General features: G+C 46.5%; 1 protein-coding gene across 8 annotated transcripts in view; it reads left to right on the top strand.

Annotated features, from left to right (window-relative positions):
- The window catches only part of SAP130 (Sin3A associated protein 130), a 109,665-nt gene extending 92,207 nt beyond the window's left edge, over window positions 1–17,458 (top strand). For 4 of the 8 annotated variants that reach the window (XM_069727686.1, XM_069727683.1, XM_069727689.1 and 1 more), the window contains one exon: window positions 16,670–17,458. In XM_069727686.1, the coding sequence (XP_069583787.1) occupies window positions 16,670–16,828 (159 nt within the window). In that variant the 3' untranslated portion in view covers window positions 16,829–17,458. The remainder of the gene's footprint in view (window positions 1–16,669) is intronic. The other 4 variants (XM_069727685.1, XM_069727684.1, XM_069727682.1 and 1 more) reach the window with 1 other exon arrangement.
- The last annotated feature ends 4,334 nt before the right edge of the window (window positions 17,459–21,792 follow it).

Genomic DNA, 21,792 nt, shown 5'->3' with positions numbered 1-21,792 from the left:
TCAAATCCGGGGTAATCGTTCCCGTCCCAGAAAAGGAACGGTACACAGGCTTCTACTCGAACCTCTTTGTGGTACCGAAAAAAGACGGCAAGGTTCGTCCCATTCTGGACCTCAAATTGCTGAACAGGAGGGTTCACCTGAGACACTTCAGGATGGAATCCCTTCGTTCAGTAATTGCTTCCATGGAGGCTCAGGAATTTCTATGCTCTATAGATATCCAGGACGCCTACCTACATGTTCCGATATTTCCCGGACATCACCGTTTCCTGCGCTTCACAGTGCAACAAGATCATTTTCAGTTCGTCGCCCTGCCGTTCGGCCTCGCAACCGCGCCAAGGGTGTTCACGAAAATCATGGCGGCGCTGATGGCCATCTTAAGAGTCAGAGGCTTGGTTCTGTTTCCATACCTCGACGACATCCTCATCAAGGCTCCGTCCTTTGCTCAGGCCCACGAAAGCCTGTCCATTGTTCTCGACACGTTATCCCGTTTCGGGTGGCTGGTCAACCGGAAAAAGTCCTGCCTTATTCCTTCTCAGCGCATCATCTTTCTGGGCATGCTTTTCGACACTCATCAGTCCAGAGTCTTCCTTCCCAAGGACAAGAGATCCACCCTTTGTCGGGACATACGCTTGCTCCAGGGTCCTCGGCCTCCCTCCCTCCGATCGGCCATGAAGGTTCTGGGGAGGATGGTAGCTACCTTGGAAGCGATTCCCTTCGCACAATTCCATTCTCGACCCCTTCAGCAAGCCATTCTGTCTCAGTGGGACAGGTCGGTCTTCTCCCTGGATCGGCCGATCAGACTCTCCTTTCGGGTCAAGCGGTCTCTCAACTGGTGGCTGACGTCACCTCTCATCTCCCAGGGCAGGTCCTTCCTTCCGGTTCACTGGCAGGTGGTGACAACGGACGCCAGCCTGATCGGCTGGGGTGCGGTTTTTCGCCACCTGACGGTTCAGGGCCGTTGGTCGCCGCAGGAGTCTTCTCTGCCGATCAACGTCCTCGAAATTCGGGCCATCTTTCTGTCCCTCCGCCATTGGGAAAGGATCCTCGGGCCTTCCAGTCCGGGTCCAGACGGACAACGCCACGGCTGTGGCATATGTCAACCATCAGGGGGGGACTCGGAGCTCCTTGGCCCTTGCCGAGGTATCCAAGATCCTCCTTTGGGCAGAGGCAATGGTTCCGGTGATATCCGCGGTGCATATCCCCGGCGTGGAAAACTGGGCCGCCGACTTCCTCAGCCGCGAGGGTCTCGCGGCAGGGGAATGGTCCTTGCATCCGGAGGTCTTCCATCAGATTTGTCTTCGATGGGGAACTCCGGATGTGGATCTCACGGCGTCTCGAATCAACAGGAAGGTTCCGCAGTTCGTCTCCAGGTCCCGCGATCCTCTCGCAGTGGGCGTCGATGCTCTGGCCATTCCTTGGTCACAGTTCGAGCTGCCCTACCTGTTCCCACCCCTTCCATTACTTCCCAAACTTTTGAAGAAGATCAAAGCGGAAGGGGTGCCGGTCATTCTGATCGCCCCGGATTGGCCCAGGAGAGCTTGGTTCGCGGAGCTCGTCAACCTTCTCGCGGACGCTCCCTGGCGCCTTCCAGACAGGCCCGATCTGCTGTCCCAGGGTCCGATCTGCCACCCAAATTCTCGGTCGCTCAGTTTAACGGCGTGGCTGTTGAGACCGCGGTTCTAAGAGCGTCCGGCCTTTCGGACCGGGTGATTCACACCATGATTCAGGCTCGGAAGCCTTCTTCTTCCAGGATCTACTACCGCACCTGGAAGGCCTACTTCCGTTGGTGCGAGTCCAACCGCGTTCCGCCTATGGTTTTTTCCCTGCCTTCTCTTTTGGCCTTCCTTCAGGCAGGGCTGGATTCGGGCCTGGCTCTTAGTTCCCTGAAGGGTCAGGTCTCGGCGCTTTCCATCCTCTTTCAGAAGACCTTGGCCTCTCGGCCACAGGTTAAGACCTTCTTTCAGGGGGTAGCCCACGCCGTCCCGCCGTACAGGGCCCCTGTGGAGGCATGGGACCTAAACCTGGTACTGGACGTTTTAAAGGTTTCTCCCTTTGAACCTCTTAGGGAGATTCCTCTATCAGTTTTATCTTGGAAGGTGGCTTTTCTTGTGGCCATCACGTCCATTCGCCGCGTTTCCGAGCTGGCGGCACTGTCTTGCCGCCCTCCGTTTTTGGTCATTCACCAGGACAAGGTGGTCTTCCGACCCCCACCTTCTTTTCTTCCTAAGGTGGTTTCCACCTTCCACCTCAACGAGGACATCGTTCTACCTTCCTTTTGTCCAGCTCCGACTCATCCTCTGGAGCGATCGTTGAACAAGCTAGACCTCGTCAGGGCAGTGAGGATTTATCTGGATAGAACATCCTCTTTCCGGAAGACGGATTCCTTTTTCGTCATTCCTGATGGCACGCGCAGAGGCCAGCCGGCTTCTAAAGCGACTATTGCTCGATGGATCAGAATGGCAATTTTGGAGGCTTACCGGGTCAAGAACAGAGTGCCCCCTCCTGGGATTAAGGCTCACTCTACCCGGGCAGTCGGCGCCTCCTGGGCGGTGCACCACAGGGCTTCCGCCCTACAGCTTTGCAAAGCGGCAACTTGGTCTTCCATCCACACGTTCGCCAAATTTTACAAGGTCCATACCTATGCATCGGCGGACGCCAGCCTAGGCAGAAGGATCCTGCAGGCGGCAGTGGTGAGTCCTCTGACCTGATGGAAGTCTGTTTTTCCCGCCCTTGGGACTGCTTTGGGACGTCCCATGGTTCCTGTGTCCCCCAATGAGAGGCGATAAAGAAAACAGGATTTTTGGTTGCTTACCGTAAAATCTGTTTCTTGAAGCCTCCATTGGGGGACACAGCTCCCTCCCAATGTTTTCTGTTGTTATCTGTTCTATGTCTGTTCTCGAGTTACAGTTCTCAAGTTTGTGTTTATGGTTTTTCAACCTTGTTTCATTATCTCCTACTGCTTTCTCACTAACTGAAGAGTATAATGCCAGTCGGTGGGGTGTACACTGCAGAGGAGGAGCTAACTTTTTTATTTGCATAGTGTCAGCCTCCTAGTGGCAGCAGCATACACCCATGGTTCCTGTGTCCCCCAATGGAGGCTTCAAGAAACAGATTTTACGGTAAGCAACCAAAAATCCTGTTTTTCCGACCGCGCATGCGCGGCCGGAACTCTGCCCCCACCTCCCCGCACCTCACAATGGGGCAGCGGATGCGCCGGAGAAATGTATCCGCTGCACCCGTTGTGCGGCGCATCAAACGCTAGCGACGGAATCTCGGCCCGACACATTGCGACGGGAAGATTCCGATGCTAGTGTGAAAGTAGCCTAACCCCTTTTTAAAATGGGCGGTCCAGGTCTCAGTAGAAAAGTCTGCAGTCATTGTGGCTGCAGACTGCCGAAACAAGGCGCTGTATAGTCACTTGTAGTGATGAGTGTGCATGCTCGGAGAAGGTGTAATCCAAGCATGCTTGAGCGCTAATAAAGTATCTTCGGCATGCTCTAATACTATGTACAAGTCGCCATGGCTGCTTGTCTCGCGGCTGTTTGACAGCCGCAACACATACAGGTATAACATACAGGCAATCCCTGCATGTGCTGTCAGGCACCCACAAGATATGCAGCCATGGTGACTTGAATATAGTATTAAGACTTCAAAGAAAAAAGACAGCGCCACAATGGATGGTGAAAAAATAAAAACTCACATTTATTCTGTAGCAACGTTTCGGTCAACAGACCTTTATCAAGCACTGTTCGGTCTGTTGACCGAAACGTCGCTATAGACGGCAGAATAATTGTGAGTTTTTATTTTTTCACCATCCATTGTGGCGCTGTCTTTTTTTCTTTGAAGTCTTGGTACGTTGTTCGGGATGGGCTCCCTGGCTCTGGATGTGCGCCCCTGTGTCCGCTGAGACCTTTATTTGCAAAGAAAAAAAGGGTGCGGTTTTGACTTTTTTCTGTCTTTACTTTGAACATAGTATTAGGCTATGTGCACACGTTGCGGATCCGCAGCGTTTTTTGCAGTGCAGAAATGCTGCAGATCCGCAATTGATTTACAGTACAATGTAAGTCAATGAGAAAAAAACAATGCTGTGCACACTTTGCGGAAAATCTGCTGCGGAAATGCTGCGGTTTAAAAGAAGTAGCATGTCACTTCGATTTGTGAATCTGCAGCGTTTTTGTACCCATTCCATTATAAAAAAAAAAAACGCAGCAATTCCGCAAGAAAACCGCTGCAAAAAGCGCACAAAAAATGCTGCGGAACCGCACAAAAAACGCAGGTGCATTTTCTGCCAGGAGAGGCAGAATCCGCACCAGAAATTCCTAAGCCTAATCCGCAACGTGTGCACATAGCCGTAGAGCATGCCGAAGCCTGTTTATTAGCACTCAAGCATGCTTGGATAACGTCTTATCAGAGCATGCACGCTCATTACTGTCACTTGTATAGGATTTCTACAACTCCTGGCAAAAATTATGGAATCATCGGCCTTTGTGGATGTTCATTCAGTTGTTTTATTTTGTAGAAAAAAAGCAGATCACAGACATGGCACAAAACTAAAGTCATTTCAAATGGCAACTTTCTGGCTTTAAGAAACACTAAAGGAAATCATGAAAAAAAAAGTGGTAGTCAGTGATGGTTACTTTTTTAACCAAGCATAGGGGAAAAATTATGGAATCACTCAATTCTGAGGAAAAAATTATGAAATCATGAAAAACAAACAAAAACCACTCCAAAACATCACTGGTATTTTGTTTCTCCACCTCTGGCTTTTATAACAGATTGCAGTCTCTGAGGCATGGGCTTAATGAATGTCAAACCGTACTCTTCATCAACCTGGCTCCAACTTTCTCTGATTGCTGTTGCCAGATCAGCTTTGCAGGTTGGAGCCTTGTCATGGACCATTTTCTTCAACTTCCACCAAAGATTTTCAATTGGATTGAGATCCGGATTATTTGCAGGCCATGACATTTGACCTTATGCGTCTTTTTTCAAGGAATGTTTTCACAGTTTTTGCTCTATGGCAGGATGCAATATCATCTTGGAAAATGATTTCATCATCCCCAAACATCCTTTCAATTGATGGGATAAGAAAAGTGTCCAAAATATCAACATAAACTTGTGCATTTATTGAAGATGTAATGACAGCCAACTCCCCAGTGCCTTTACCTGACATGCAGCCCCCCATGTCATCAATGACTGTGGAAATTTGCATGTTCTCTTCAGACAGTCATCTTTATAAATCTCATTGGAACGGCACCAAACAAAAGTTGCAGCATCATCACCTTGCCCAATGCAGATTCACGATTCATCACTGAATATGACGTTCATCCAGTCATCCACAGTCCAAGATTGCTTTTCCTTAGCCCATTGTAACCTTGTTTTTTTCTGTTTAGGTGTTAATGATGGCTTTCGTTTAGCTTTTCTGTATGTAAATCCCATTTCCTTTAGGCGGTTTCTTACAGTTCGGTCACAGACATTTACTCCAGTTTCCACCCATTCGTTCCTCATTTGTTTTGTTGTGCATCTCCTGTTTTGGAGACATATTGCATATAAAGAACATTAAGCACATAAAGAAAAAATGTTACAAGTGCTTCTCACTAAATTAGAATTTGGGTTTCTAGATCACGGAGGAAAGCAATCTCCATGACACATATCTCCCCTCACATACAGTGCCAGTGACCCTGTCACAAGTGTGTCAATGACTGCCTTCTAGACATCTGTCAAGTCAGCAGTCTTCCCCATGATTGTGGAGCTACTAAAACTGACTAAGGAACCTTTTTTAAATGCTTAGGAAGCCTTTGCAGGGGTTTAATTTAATTATTCTAATTTACTGAGATAATGACTTTTGGGTTCTCATTGGCTGTAAGCCATAATCATCAACATTAACAGAAATAAACACTTGAAATAGATCACTTTGTTTGTAATGACTCTATACAATATGAGTTTCACTTTTGTATTGAAGAACTGAAATTAACTTTTTGATGATATTCTGATTTAGTGAGAAGCACCTGTAGGCATCAGAGATGCTCATTTTCTGCAATGATTACAAAATGTTTGAGACTATGTAATTAACTATTGGGAGCACTAAGCTTCCTAGCGGCATTGAAAAAAGGTTTTGATGTCTGGGTCGTAATTGGTTCTGCAGCCAAAGGTGGCCATGCTGGACCTTATTTGGAGATCGGCATGGTTCCATAAAATACAGAATTGATGATGTCATTTATTAACCCCTTCCCGACCCATGACGCCACGTAGGCGTCATGAAAGTCGGTGCCAATCCGACCCATGACGCCTATGTGGCGTCATGGAAAGATCGCGTCCCTGCAGATCGGGTGAAAGGGTTAACTCAAATTTCACCCGATCTGCAGGGACAGGGGGAGTGGTAGTTTAGCCCGGGGGGGTGGCTTCACTCCCCCGTGGCTACGATCGCTCTGATTGGCTGTTGAAAGTGAAACTGCCAATCAGAGCGATTTGAAATATTTCACCTATTATAACTGGTGAAATATTACAATCCAGCCATGGCCGATGCTGCAATATCATCAGCCATGGCTGGAAACACTAATGTGCCCCCACCCCACCGATCGCCCCCCCAGCCCTCAGATCTGTCCGGTACACTGCTCCGGCTCCCCTCCGTCCTGTGCTCCGCTCCCCCCGTGCTCTTGTCCGCTCCCCCGTGCTCCAATCATTCCCCCCCCCCCCCCGTGCTCCAATCACCCCCCCCTGCACTCCGATCCACCCCCCCCCTGTGCTCCGTTCCACCCCCCCCTGCTCCGTTCCACCTCCCCCGTGCTCCGTTCTACCCCTCCCGCGCTCCGATCCACCCCCCCATGCTCCGATCGAACCCCCCCCCCCCCCCCCGTGCTCCCCCCCCCCACCCCAACATACTTACCGATCCTGCCGGGGTCCGTCCGTCTTCTCCCTGGGCGCCGCCATCTTCCAAAATGGCGGGCGCAGTGCCGGCCGGATTCGTTCCAAAGTGCATTTTGATCACTGAGATATAATCTATCAAAGTGATCAAAATAAAAAAAATAATAAATGACTCCCCCCCCTTGTCTCCCCCATAGGTAGGGACAATAAAAAAATAAAGAATTTTTTTTTTTCCTCTAATGTTAGAGCTAGGGTTAGGGCTAGGGTTGGGGTTAGGGCTAGGGTTAGGGTTTCGGTATGTGCACACGTATTCTGGTCCTGGTGCTAAACCGCTGCGGATTTATGGTGGATTTACCGCGTTTTTTCTGCGCATTTCACTGCGGTTTTACAACTGCGATTTTCTATTTGAGCAGTTGTAAAACTGCTGCGGAATCCGCACAAAGAAGTGACATGCTGCGGAATGTAAACCGCTGCGTTTCCGTGCAGTTTTTCCGCAGCATGTGTACAGCGATTTTTGTTTCCCATAGGTTTACATTGAACTGTAAACTCATGGGAAACTGCTGCGGATCCACAGCGTTTTCCGCAGCGTGTGCACATACCTTTAGAATTGGGCTATGTGCTGCGGATTCGCAGCAGTGTTCCATCAGGTTTACAGTACCATGTAAACCTATGGAAAACCAAATCCGCTGTGCCCATGGTGCGGAAAATACCGCGTGGAAACGCTGCGTTGTATTTTCCGCAGCATGTCAATTCTTTGTGCGGATTCCGCAGCGTTTTACACCTGTTCCTCAATAGGAATCCGCAGGTGAAATCCGCACAAAAAACACTGGAAATCCACGGAAAATCCGCAGGTAAAACGCAGTGCCTTTTACCCGCGGATTTTTCAAAAATGATGCTGAAAAATCTGACACGAATCCGCAAAGTGGGCACATAGCCTTAGGGTTAGGGTTGGAATTAGGGTTGTGGTTAGGGTTGTGATTAGGGTTATGGCTACAGTTGGAGTTAGGGGTGTGTTGGGGTTAGTGTTGGAGGTAGAATTGAGGGGTTACCACTGTTTAGGCACATCAGGGGTCTCCAAACGCAACATGCGCCACCATTGATTCCAGCCAATCTCGTATTCAAAAAGTCAAATGGTGCTCCCTCAATTCCGAGCCCCGACGTGTGCCCAAACAGTGGTTTACCCCCACATATGGGGTGCCAGCATACTCAGGATAAACTGCGCAACAATTACTGCGGTCCAATTTCTGCTGTTACCCTTGTGAAAATAAAAAAATGCTTGCTAAAACATCATTTTTGAGGAAAGAAAAATGATTTTTTATTTTCACGGCTCTGCATTATAAACTTCTGTGAAGCACTTGGGGGTTCAAAGTGCTCACCACACATCTAGATAAGTTCCTTTCGGGGTCTAGTTTCCAAAATGGGGTCATTTGTGGGGGGTTTCTACTGTTTAGCCACATCAGGGGCTCTGCAAACGCAACGTGACGCCCACAGAGCATTCCATCAAAGTCTGCATTTCAAAACGTCACTACTTCACTTCCGAGCCCCGGCATGTGCCCAAACAGTGGTTTACCCCCACATATGGGGTATCAGCGTACTCAGGAGAATCTGGACAACAACTTTTGGGTTCAAATTTCTCCTGTTAACCTTGGGAAAATAAAAAAATGCAGGCTAAAAGATCATTTTTGAGAAAATAATTTTTTTTTTTAATTTTCATGGCTCTGCGTTATAAACTTTTGTGAAGCACTTGGTGGTTCAAAGTCCTCACCACACATCTAGATTAGTTCCTTTGGGGGTCTAGTTTCCAAAATGGGGCCATTTCTGGGGGATCTCCAATGTTTAGGCACACAGGGGCTCTCCAAACGTGACATGGTGTCCGCTAATGATTGGAGCTAATTTTCCATTTAAAAAGCCAAATGGCGTGCCTTCCCTTCCGAGCCCTGCCGTGCGCCCAAACAGTGGTTTACCCCCCCATATGAGGTATCGGCGTACTCGGGAGAAATTTCCCAACAAATTGTATGATCCATTTTATCCTATTGCTCATGTGAAACTGAAAAAATTGAGGTGAAAATAATTTTTTTGTGAAAAAAAAGATACTTTTTCATTTTTACAGATCAATTTGTGAAGTACCTGAGGGTTTAAAGACTAGGCATCTACATAAGTTCCTTGGGGGGTCTAGTTTCCAAAATGGGGTCACTTGTGGGGGAGCGCCAATGTTTAGGCACACAGGGGCTCTCCAAACGCGACATGGTGTCCGCTAACGATGGAGATAATTTTTCATTCAAAAAGTCAAATGGCGTTCCTTCCCTTCCGAGCCTTACCATGTGCCCAAACAGTGGTTTACCCCCACATCTGAGGTATTGGTGTACTCAGGAGAAATTGCCCAACAAATTTTAGGATCCATTTTATCCTGTTGCCCATGTGAAAATGAAAAAATTGAGGCTAAAAGAATTTTTTTGTGAAAAAAAAAAAAAAAAAAAGTACTTTTTCATTTTTACGGATCAATTTGTGAAGTACCTGGGGGTTCAAAGTGCTCACTATGCATCTAGATAAGTTCCTTGGGGCGTCTAGTTTCCAAAATGGGTCACTTGTGGGGGAGCTCCAATTTTCTCCTTCGCCTCATTGGGGGACACAGACCGTGGGTGTATGCTGCTGCCAATAGGAAGCTGACACTAAGTGATACAAAAAAAATTAGCTCCTCCCCTGCAGTATACACCCCCCTGCTGGCTCTCAGCTAACCAGTTCTTGCTTAGTGTCTGTAGGAGGCACATGGGTCTGTTTCATACCCCAACGTTTTTATTTTATTGTTTACTTTTCTGTAAATTTTTATTTTTTAATTAACGGAGTGAAGGGGGTGACGGTTCCTTTCAAGGTTCCGATCTCCCCCGAACAATCAACAGGCGAGCACGGCGAGTATACCTCCCCGTACCCTTTCCTGCGACGTGGGAAGCCATGCCTGAGCTCACTTCAGGGGCGACGGTTCCTTTCATGGTCCCGATCTCCCCACACCAGCAACGGGCGACCACATGGAGTGTCGCATCCATGTATCCTCTCCTGGAGCCAGGCCTAATGCCGGACAACTGACCCTGTCCACCCGGACTGAACTCCGTGGCTGTACAGAGGCCCCTCTCTATGGCGTCCGAGCAGCCCCCACTGTCCCACCACTGTGAAAGCGGATGGCACAAGGAGGCGGATGGTTCCTCTCCACCTCCTTAACAAACAGATGATGGATTGAGGTTTATCCCTGCACCGTCCACGCTGCACAGAACAACGCTGAAACCCACATCCGTGGCAGCTCCATGCCGGGACGCGCACCAATGGTGAGTGGATCCATCTTCAGTGGGATATCCACATGCTGACAGGCAGCCTCAGCCACTTCCCTGTGGCCCACCTCTCTGAGGTAACGCTCTGGATGGCTACAAAAACTTAGTCCCCGGCTTCGGCCGATTTGTAGGCCGCATCCTGGAAGTCTTGCCTGGAACGACCCACTGGTGACTTCCGCCGGCTACAGAAATTTAGGCCTCGGCTTAGGCCTATTCAACATCGTGTCTGTGGCTCCGCCCCCCAAATTGGCGCTTCTCGCTCTCTGCGAGATTTTATCAACTCTGCAGCTCCCGGTGGCCATCTTGGTTCACCCGGCCAGCTCACACTCGGGTGACAGTATTTATTTATTTTTTTATTTATTTTTTTTTTTTTTCTGGTCTTAAAGGTGCACGACCAGTATTCTCTGGTCTTAAAGGTGCATGACCAGTATTCTCTGGTCTTAAAGGTGCACGACCAGTATTCTCTGGTCTTAAAGGTGCATGACCAGTATTCTCTGGTCTTAAAGGTGCATGACCAGTATTCTCTGGTCTTAAAGGTGCACGACCAGTATTCTCTGGTCTTAAAGGTGCACGACCAGTATTCTCTGGTCTTAAAGGTGCACGACCAGTATTCTCTGGTCTTAAAGGTGCACGACCAGTATTCTCTGGTCTTAAAGGTGCACGACCAGTATTCTCTGGTCTTAAAGGTGCATGACCAGTATTCTCTGGTCTTAAAGGAGCATGTCCAGTATTCTCTGGTCTTAAAGGTGCATGACCAGTATTCTCTGGTCTTAAAGGAGCGTGACCAGTATTCTCTGGTCTTAAAGGCGCATGACCAGTATTCTCTGGTCTTAAAGGCGCATGACCAGTATTCCCCGGTCTTAAAGGCGCATGACCAGTATTCCCTGGTCTTAAAGGCGCTTGATCAGTCCGGGGAGCCCTCCGCTGCCGACCCCAGCTTTATCCTCTAGTTCCCCTCAGTGGACTTCTTCACTGACCAATCCATGGTTCTCTGACCAAGAGATTGAATCCCTCTGTGTACCCTCTGTGTTTGGAGTGCTCGCAGGACCAATATACAGGGTCCCTATCCTACATGGGAGCCGTCGGCTAGCAGGGGCCGCAAGTATTCTAGAAACGTGCAGGCATCTAGAAACATACAGGCATCTAGAAACATACAGGCATCTAGAAAACGGAAGTTTTTCGTTTCCTGCTCCCTCACCAATGATTTGATGACAACAAGGCTCTGAATATGGATTGGATATTGCCTGAGCTTGCCAGAGCTTCAGAGACTAAACTCCCTCGAGAGCATTTGCCATTCAATTCGGATAAGCGATTCACTGGACAGAAGCCTCTACGTGGGATGCCATGCCTGGCCTGTTTTTTAAGGGCGACGGGTCCTTTAAAGGGCACCGATCTCCCCACACCATCAACAGACAAGCACACGGAGTGTCGTCTCCATGTTTCCTCTTCTGCATCCAGGCCTAACGCCAGACAACCTGTCCTGTCCACCTGGAGACCTGTACTCTGTGGACATATAGAGGCACCCTTTTTGGCGTACGAGCTCCCCCCTCTGCATCACCACTATTTAGTGGATGATGCAAGAGGGCGGACAATTCCTCTCCACTTCTCTGTTAAGAGGTTGATGGATCGAGGGTTCCTAATTTTTATCTCTGCACCGTGAAAAGAGGAGATGGCAAGAGACTATGACCTGCTGGATGCAGCCGCACATTCTGCCATGGGGCAGATTAACCGGGTAGAATCTCCTGTGGTATACCTACCAGTATCCCTACCTGATGGGTCATCAATTAAAAATACCACGGACTGTCAGATAGCAAATCTGGTTCGTTGCGGCTTCGGGTCCAGCGCTCTATCCTCCCTAGCGGCCGCATGGATTGTTAGAGCAATGGTCTCCTGGCTGGAGACCTTAACTACCCTGATTCACACCAGCAACAACTGGCCAATCAAATCCTTTGAGCGGGAGACTGACAAAGGATTGTATAAGGATTGTCCAGCACAGTCTAGATCTAAAGGATCTTGGTTCCAAACAGGGGAACGAAAAGTAAGATCCACCCTGGACCTCAAACTTCTAACAACCTTTGGCATGGTCCTCCTTCTTTGGATGGAGTTCCTCCGCTCAGCCATTACTTCAACAGAAAAAGGTGCAGTTTCCGGCATCCATCGACATTCGGGTTGCTTGCCCTCTGCAAAAATTCCTTCGCCTTTCCATTCGTCAGCAGCATTTTCAAGTCACAACCTTGTCCTTCGGCCTTGCTTCCGCACCCAGAGTGTTCGCTCGGGTCATGGTAGATGTCATGTTTCTCTTGCACTCTAGAGGCGTGCTCGTCCTGCCCTGTTTGGTCTGTCTAGCCGCCCTTCCAGGACTACGCTGAGTCGTCTATATCTCTTGCGATACCTTCTCTCCTGGGCTGGCAGCTACACTTAGACAAGTTCTCCTCATTTCCAGCCCAGCAGATATCCTTTTTGAGGATGATCCTGCACACTTCTAGAAGGATGGTAATTCTTCCTCGAGACAAGGTCATGGCCCTTCAACAGGGAGCTCGCGCAAAGAGAGTTCTGAGGAAGAATGGTGACGACAATGGAAGCGGTTTCCTTCGCTCCGCTCGTTTTCAGCAAGTCAAACAGACTTTCAGACAATAGTCTCTGAGCTACTTCTTCATCCAGGGCCTTTCTCCCGATTCAATGGTTATTAGTAACTACCAATGCCAGTCTTCTTCTCCCCATCATTGTTCTGGAGATCCGAACGGTAGTTTTACAGCAGGTCCACTGCCTTCTGGCGGGTCACCCTATCCGAATTCAATTGGATAATGCCACGGCGGTGCCTTACGTCAGTCATCTAGCAGGTACCCACGGTCAGGCGCCATAACCGAGGTACCTCACTTTCTCTGATGGGCCGAAGTCTATTATTCAGTGATCTCGGCAGTATATATCCCAGAAGTAGAACTCTGAACGGCAAACAAATTCAGCCGCCAGGGTTCCGCCTCAAGTCAGTGGGAACTTCACCCCGAAGTCTTCCATCAGATCTGTCCTTACTGGAGCTCTCCAGTTGTAGGTGGGATGACATCCAGACTGAAGGCCAATGTACTCAAGTTCGGGTTCGGCCTCGAGATCCAAGAGCCATCGCTCTCCATGCTCTGGTTCTGCCATGGTACCAGTTTCCATAACTCCCCTTCCACTGCTTCCGAAAGCCTTTTGGAAGCAGAAAGGGGCCCCAGTGATCCTCAGAGATCCGCACTGACCACGTCCGTTTTTTTGTTTGCGGAGCTAGTATCTTCTCGCCTTATCGCAGCACAACTGCAAGTAGGGGCTTTCTCACAGGGAGTTTTCACACGTAGTTCTTCCCTATCGCATACCGTTAGATCATTGGGACCTTATTTTTCCTAGGAGCCTTACAGTAGGCTCTTTTTTCATCCGGGCAGACTTTACTATCAGGGAAAGTCGTCCCGTTCTCCTCTGCGATATTCTCACTCTGACGAGTCTTCGGAGCTAGCTTCTCTGCTCTTTCAGACTTTTTTCCCTTATTACCTTCGAGGCAAGGTTGTCCTCAGGCCATCTCCATCCCTTGTTACCAAGGTGGTACTGTATTACCACTGTTATGAGGGCTTAGTTCTTCCCTCATCTCTTTTGGCTCCAGTCCACAAAATGGAATAAGATCCCCCATAATCTGGACGAAGTGAGTGCTCTGAGTAGGTACGTCTTGACAACGGCATCCTTCTGAAGGTTGGACGTTTTATTTGGGCTTCCTGACGGTAGAGGAAGGCTTCCTGACATTTTCAGGAAGGGTTTAGCCGTTTCATCGACCATGATAACATGGTGAATTCTTTTCACCATCCAGGAGTCCTTCCGTGCTAGATGTCAGCGTATCTCCCTGTCTATCAAGTGTCCTAGGCACCAGGCGTCTGCAAGGCACGCCTGCAAGCTTGCGGATTCGTCCAGTCCGCATGCATTCTTGAAGCACTATAATTCCCACACTTCCACAGATGTGAGTCTGGGCAGGCGGACTCTGCAGGCCGCGGTGGCGCACTTGTAAGTAGCGGTTACACAGGTCCTGATCTATTGTTGTCCCCACCCAGGGACTGCTTTGGGACGTCCCACGGTCTGTGTTCCCCAATGAGGCGAAGGAGAAATAGGGATTTTTGTGTACTCACCGTAAAATCCTTTTCTCCGAGCCATTCATTGGGGGACACAGCTCCCACCCTGTTATTAGGTTATGCTTGTTTTTTTTAGAATATGACATGCTATACGCTCATATATTGTTATTGATCTCCTACTGCTTTTGCACCGAACTGGTTAGCTGAGAGCCAGCAGGGGGGTGTGTACTGCAGGGGAGGAGCTAATTTTTTTTGTATCACTTAGTGTCAGCCTCCTATTGGCAGCAGCATACACCCACGGTCTGTGTCCCCCAATGAATGGCTCGGAGAAATGGATTTTACGGTGAGTACACAAAAATCCCTATTTTAGGCACACGGGGGCTCTCCAAACGCGACATGGTGTCCGCTAAAGAGTGGAGCCAATTTTTCATTCAAAAAGTCAAATGGCGCTCCTTCCCTTCCAAGCCCTGCCGTGCGCCCAAACAGTGGTTTACCCCCACATATGAGGTATCAGCGTACTCAGGACAAATTGGACAACAACTTTCGTTGTTCAGTTTCTCCTTTTACCATTGGGAAAATAAAAAAATTGTTGCTAAAAGATAATTTTTGTGACTTAAAAGTTAAATGTTCATTTTTTCCTTCCATGTTGCTTCTGCTGCTGTGAAGCACCTGAAGGGTTAATAAACTTCTTGAATGTGGTTTTGAGCACCTAGAGGGGTGCAGTTTTTAGAATGGTGTCACTTTTGGGTATTTTCAGCCATATAGACCCCTCAAACTGACTTCAAATGTGAGGTGGTCCCTAAAAACAATGGTGTTGTAAAAATGAGAAATCGCTGGTCAAATTTTAACCCTTATAACTTCCTAGCAAAAAAAAATTTTGTTTCCAAAATTGTGCTGATGTAAAGTATACATGTGGGAAATGTTATTTATTAACTATTTTGTGTCATATAACTCTGGTTTAACAGAATAAAAATTCAAAATGTGAAAATTGCAAAATTTTCAAAATTTTCGCAAAATTTCCGTTTTTATCACAAATAAACGCAGAATTTATTGACCTAAATTTACCACTAACATAAAGCCCAATATGTCACAAAAAACAATCTCAGAACCGCTAGGATCCGTTGAAGTGTTCCTGAGTTATTACCTCATAAAGGGACACTGGTCAGAATTGCAAAAAACGGCAAGGTCTTTAAAGGGAAGGTGCCACCAGTTTTCTTGCATTTTGTTTTTTTGTGAAATTAAGCTTAAAATAGTAATTAAAATGTATTAATACAATGTTTGCACTGTTTGCAAACATTTCTGTATGAAAAATATTATATATTTTTCTACAAATATACATATTTACCACTAGGGGGAGCATTTTCCGTTTTAGACCTCAAGCAGCTATAGTAAGATTTAGCAGCTCTGCCCCAGGGATGTTAGACCTCCCAAAAGGGGAGGGAAATGGTGATGTCAGCAGTTACTGCCCCAACAGTAAGAATGAAGAGCAGCATCACAGGGCAGCACCATTTTGTGTGTGACTGCCTTGTGACCTGCTATCACCAGCAGTTACTGCATCAGAGGCACAGCTTGTTTACAGAGGAGCAGAACACAGTGGGCTCAGCAGCATTTTTTGTGAATAACATTCTTGCCATCCCCCTTCCCCCACCTTAATCCCTGTCCTGTCAGCTGCCCTTCCTGCTCTCTCTCCAGGTGTCACCTTCCTCTCTGCAGGCTGTGAGTGCAGCTTACTGGAGATCACAGGGACTGTGTGTGAGGGGGAGGGGGAGACATGGCAGGAGAAGCACACAGGGCAGCTTGTGAGGAGCAGAGGACGTGCCTGCTTGGAGTACAGAGGAGCAGTGAGGGCTTCTTCTGTCCTGTGATAGAGAGCACAGGGCTATAATAAAATGGCAGCTAGTCACACCTACAGCAGTGAGTTGTGCAGCCCACAGAGGCGTGCCCAGCTCACTGCTAATGCTGCTGCAATGTTACAGATAGGGTCAGTGCTGGTCTATTATCTCCTATGTCCATGGGGTGCCGTAATCTGACACTGATAGGGCCCTGCTACTGCTGCAAAACCAAGATGTCAGCCCCCAGTGCATTCTTTAAACTCATATAACACATGAAATCTGTATCACATGCATTTCAAACTTGCTTATAGCAGCATGTTATGCTACATTACAGTGATTTATTAATGACCTACAAACGCGGTACCTTCCCTTTAAGGTCAAAATAGGCTGGGTCATGAAGGGGTTAAAGACATGTCATCAGAACTTTTGTTTGTAGGCTGCTCATTCTGTACTTTGCAGAATCTTTTTTTTGTTTGTTTGTTGCTCAATTATAAATTTTTAGCATTCAGCATTTTCCGGACAGCTGTCTTATCGCAATAACCTTTCCACGTTGTTCATTTTTCTGCAGGGTAACATGCAGCGCTGTAAACTAGTGATGGATCAGATAACAGAATCCCGGGACTGCATGCTTAAAGTACTTGATCACAAGGACCGCGTCCTAAAATTACTGAACAAGAGTGGAACATCCCGCAGGCTTTCCAAAGTAAAACACAAAGACAAAGTGTGAGCTGAGGACGGATTACTTCCAGTTTACCCGAGAACATTGCATACTTGCAGTTCATGTAGGGTTACTCTGACAGCAGACCACTCATCTAAAACGTGTATATAATTTTTTTTTTTTTTTTTAAGAATGGACGAGCAATGAGCCCAGTTAGGCTTCATTTCTATATTCTTGGCCTGCTTCAGGACTGATGGCTTGTTTCTCTTATTTTGGACTTAAAAATTATTTCTCATCCATGAGGAAGCCTTTCATTTATTACTTGGTGCTGTGTATGGGAACTGTTTTTTTTTTTTTTTTTTTTTTTTTCCCCTGTGTGTGTGTGACACATGCTCTTGTATAGTGTGTTTTCCCCCTTTATGTGCGCACACACTTTAAAAGTGATTTATTTTTTTTTATTTTTTTTTTAATTTGTGCTCTATGTTTTGAAGAGTTTCCTTTAAGGCACCACACAGTCAATTGCAGAATGTTGTTGTATCGCTGTTAATGTAGTGCCCTAATTATATTTGTGTCAGTGTCTTAAAAAATCAAAAAGAAAAAAAATATCATATATGTACAGACCCACTACATTTCATTTTTATGTAACTGCTTAACGCTTTCTTCTCTAGTATTTCTATAAATCTGTGCTGGACAAAATGATTACGTATTCATTTTTGATACCTTTCAATCATTTGCTCCATTGCTGAGACTGTAAGCAACTTTACTGTGCAAGGAAATTAGTGGTGGTGTGTGTGTGTAGAGCTAGGGTGCTAAGCCCTAATGTATCAGGGTATGTTCACACGTTCAGGATTTCCATCCTTTTTTTTTCAGGACAGTTTTTTTAAAAAACTGCAGCTCTTGGCAGAAAACGCAGGTCCTTTTTTTGTCCTTTTTTGATGCGTTTTTGATGCGTTTTTTGATGCGTTTTTTGATGCGTTTTTTTATCCTTTTTTTACTGTGTGTTTCCTAGGAAGCTTTTTAGGGCTAAAATGGCTGAAAATACCCTACCCCTAACCCTACCCCTAACCCTACCCCTAACCCTAACCCTAACCCTACCCCTAACCCTACCCCTAACCCTAACCCTATTCTAACCTTAGTGGAAAAAAAAAAAAAAAAATTCTTAATTTTTTTATTGTCCCTACCAATGGGGGTGACAAAGTGGGGGGGGTGTCATTTACTATTTTTTTATTTTGATCACTGAGATAGGTTATATCTCAGTGATCAAAATGCACTTTGGAGCGAATCTGCCGGCCGGCAGATTCGGCGGGCGCACTGCGCATGCGCCCGCCATTTTGCAAGATGGCGGCGCCCAGGGAGAAGACGGCCGGACGGACACCGGGACGCCGGGTAAGTATAAGGGGGGGAGATTAGGGCACGGGGGGGCATCGGAGCACTGGGGGGGGGCATCGGAGCACGGGGGGGGGGGGCATCGGAGCACGGGGGGGCGGGATCGGAGCACGGGGGGGCAGCCACACTCCGCCCACGCACTTCCGCCCGCTCCCCCGCACTTCCTGCTGCAGCGGTTCTGCACATCAAATCGCAGTAAAACCCGCAGATATATTTTTGATCTGCGGGTTTTACTGCGATTTTGACCTCACAATGGAGGTCTATGGGTGCAGAACCGCTGCGGTTCAGGAAGAAGAATTGACATGCTCCTTCTTTTTTCCGGGAGCTATTCAGCGCGGCTTTTTTTTTTACAATTTCCGGACCATGTGCACAGTGTGTCCTGTTTTCCATAGGGTACAGTGTACTGTACCCTGCATGGAAAACAGCTGCGGAACCGCAGCGGCAAAACCGCCGCGGTTCCGCGGTAAAAAACGCACTGTGTGAACATGGCCTTACTGTTCCCTGTATGTAGTGGGGAAAACCCCTTTAATTAAGGTTTTAAAATTCAAAGGAGTTTTCCACTTTATTTTAACTAAATTTCATGATTGTGTGGCATTTACTATCACAGAGGTATAAAAGGTCCAGAGCCTATTTTCTCCAGTTTAAAAAATAAATACTGTAAATGTTTCCAATTTAAGGAAGCTGATGATTTGATGACATGCTCCTCCATCATCAGCCATGTTGAGAACAGGAAAAATCCGGTCTATGGGGAACTATCAAGTACTATCAAGTGCAGGAGGAGAACCTGTAAACCTTCTATGTTAACCCATTCACAACCTTGCACGTATCGATATGTCCAGGTTGGCAAGTACTTAACGACCTTGGACATATGGATACATCTAGGCGATTTTTGCACTCGAGATGGCCGCCTGGTGTTCAGCTAAGATGACAGCTAACACCCGGCACTCACTGCCAGGAGTCGTGCCCGCACCGCTCACGGCAGTTTAACCCTTTAAGTGCTGCAATTGATATGTATCGCAGCATTTAGAAGGCAGGCAGAGCTCTGATCAGCGCCCCCGTGTCATTATTACGAGGGGCTGATTGTTGCCATGGTGACCCAATGTCATCATGACGACATCTGGGTCACCAGGCTCTAGCAAGTTAGATCATGCACAGTGCATGATCTAACTAATTTATGTCTGCAGCACTGACGGGTTATAAAGCCTAGCAATGCTCCTTCATTGCTATGCTTTATAACTGTGATCAGAGCTGTCTGAATTTGTGAACTTTTTTTTTATTTTTAAAAAATCACAAAATAATAAAACAAAAAAGTACACCTATTTGGCATCGCTGCGTCCGGAATGACCTGACCTATAAAACTGTTCCACTAGTTAACCCCTTCAGTGAACACCATTAAAAATAAACAAAGCATAAAAAACAAATTTTTCATACCACCAAACAAAAAGTGGAATAAAATGTGATCAAAAAGACGAAAGTAAATAAATATTATATCGCTGAAAGGATCTTGCCCCGCAAAAACAAGCTGCCATCTAGCTTAATAAGCAGAAAAATTAGTTACAGCACTCAGAATAAAGCGATGCAAAATAATTTTTTTCTATAAAAGTTTTTGTTTTAAACATTAAAACTACTGTATATAAATATGATATCGCTGTAACCGTTCTGACCCAAAGAATGAAGCTGAATTTTCAATTTTACCACACACTGAACGGCATTATAAAAAAAAAAAGATCCTGAATTCCTGGTGTTTGTTCATTCTGCCTCCTAAAAATCGGAATGGAAAGTGATTGAAAAATTTTGTGACCGAAAATGGAACCAATAAAAATTTCAGCTCGTCCTGCAAAAACAAGCCCTCGGATGACTGCTGAAATATGGAAAAATTATAGCTCCTAAATATAGCAATGCAGAAACTTGTTTTTGAAGAAAAAAGCATCTTTTAGTGTGTGACAGCAGCCAAACCTAAAAGCCAAATATGAATGTGGTATCGCTGTAATCACACTGACCCGAAGAATAAAGTCATCTAGTCACTTATACAGCAGGGGAAAAGGCGTAAAAAATAATCAAAAAATAATCAAATCTTTACCTACTATTGATTTGTTCATTCTGCCTCCCAAAAATCACAGTAAAGCTCAGCTCACATTTATCCTGCTCTCTGCGCTTACATCGGGGTTTCCGTCTAAATCTCTGAAATACGTGATTGAGACGGAACCCCTGATGGAAGATTCCCTATAGTGAGGCAGATGGAGGCACTGTGGACGTGTCTGGCTTATGATTCCGAGGTGTCCGTTTTCTTTTTAGTAGTGCATAAAAACTCTGTCCGCCACACTTTTGGGCTGTTCTGAAAAGGAGACCGCTGAACAGAGGCCAGACTGAGTCCAGAGTAGCTCTCCTGTCTCATTATAGTGAGTGGATCCCTCTGGTTTCATCTGAATCATATCATTTGGAGATTTAGATGGAAACCCTGTTGTGAGTGCTGATTGTAGAAAACAGGATAAATGTGATCCCAAACATGTAAAATGTTCTCAATAAAAGCTTCAATTCAATCCACTTAGCTCTGTATCTATAGTGGTAGCACAAAGGGTCTGGAAAAGCGGTATGGCTCCTCGCCCTCCAAAAGATATTAAGTAGATTTTGCACTCCCAAATCCACGTGCCCCCTCCATTCTGAGCCCCAGTGTGCCTAAAACACATTTAGCGTCCACCTATTTGGCAGTTCTGTAGCAATGAGGGCCTGCCTAATTTACAGGTGTCTCCAGATGCATAAGCTGGGCATAATGTACTGGTCACTACAATGGCAGTTAGCAAATTTCACTCCTCAACATTTACTGCTGCTTGTTTCTGGAAAACACCCATTGAGTTAAAATAATCACCACACTTGTAGATAAATTCCAAAATGGGGTCACTTGAGGGGGGATTCTGCTTTGTGGTGTCAATGAATTCATCTAGGGGTGCAGTGATCATATGGAGAGGTGAAGTTTGTAAAATGGGATCACTTATGAGGGGTTCTGCTGTTCTGGCATCTCAGGGGCTCCTCCAGTGGGCCATGGCACCTGCAAACCATAACGGTAAAATCTGCAATATATATGGCGCTCCTTTCCTTCTGAGCTTTGCACTGTGCCTGAAAAGTAATTCCCGATTATTGGCGCACTCAAGATAAATTGCACAACAAACTGAGTGGTCCATTTTTTCCTATTAGCCCTTATAAAAACTAAAAATTTGGGGCTAAAATAACATTTTAGCAGTAAAAAATGTGGTAATTCTTTCTTTACCACCCAATGTTACAAATTGCTGTGAGGCACGTGTTGTCAATATGATCACTGCACCCCTAGATGAATTCATTAAAAGGTGTAGTTTGTAAAATGTTGTCACTTATGGGGGGTATTCTGCTATTCTGGCACCTCCGTTGCTCTGCCAATGTGACATGGCACCCTCAAACCATTCCAGCATGATCTGAACTCCAATATGGCGCTTCTTCCCTTTTGAGCTTTACACTGTGCCTCAAAAATAGGTTTCAAACAAAAAGAGGTATCGGCGTACTCAAGAGAAATTGCACAACAATTTTTTGGGTCCATTTTTTGCCAAGTACCCTTGTGAAAATAATAAAAAGTTGGGCCTAAAAAAACATTTTTGTGGAAAAGTTTTTTTTATTTT

Source organism: Ranitomeya imitator, chromosome 5 (assembly GCF_032444005.1).
Source record: "Ranitomeya imitator isolate aRanImi1 chromosome 5, aRanImi1.pri, whole genome shotgun sequence".
In the NCBI taxonomy this organism is placed as follows: domain Eukaryota; kingdom Metazoa; phylum Chordata; class Amphibia; order Anura; family Dendrobatidae; genus Ranitomeya; species Ranitomeya imitator.
Note: the sequence above shows the minus strand (reverse complement) of the source record. Positions and strands in the feature narration are given on the sequence as shown.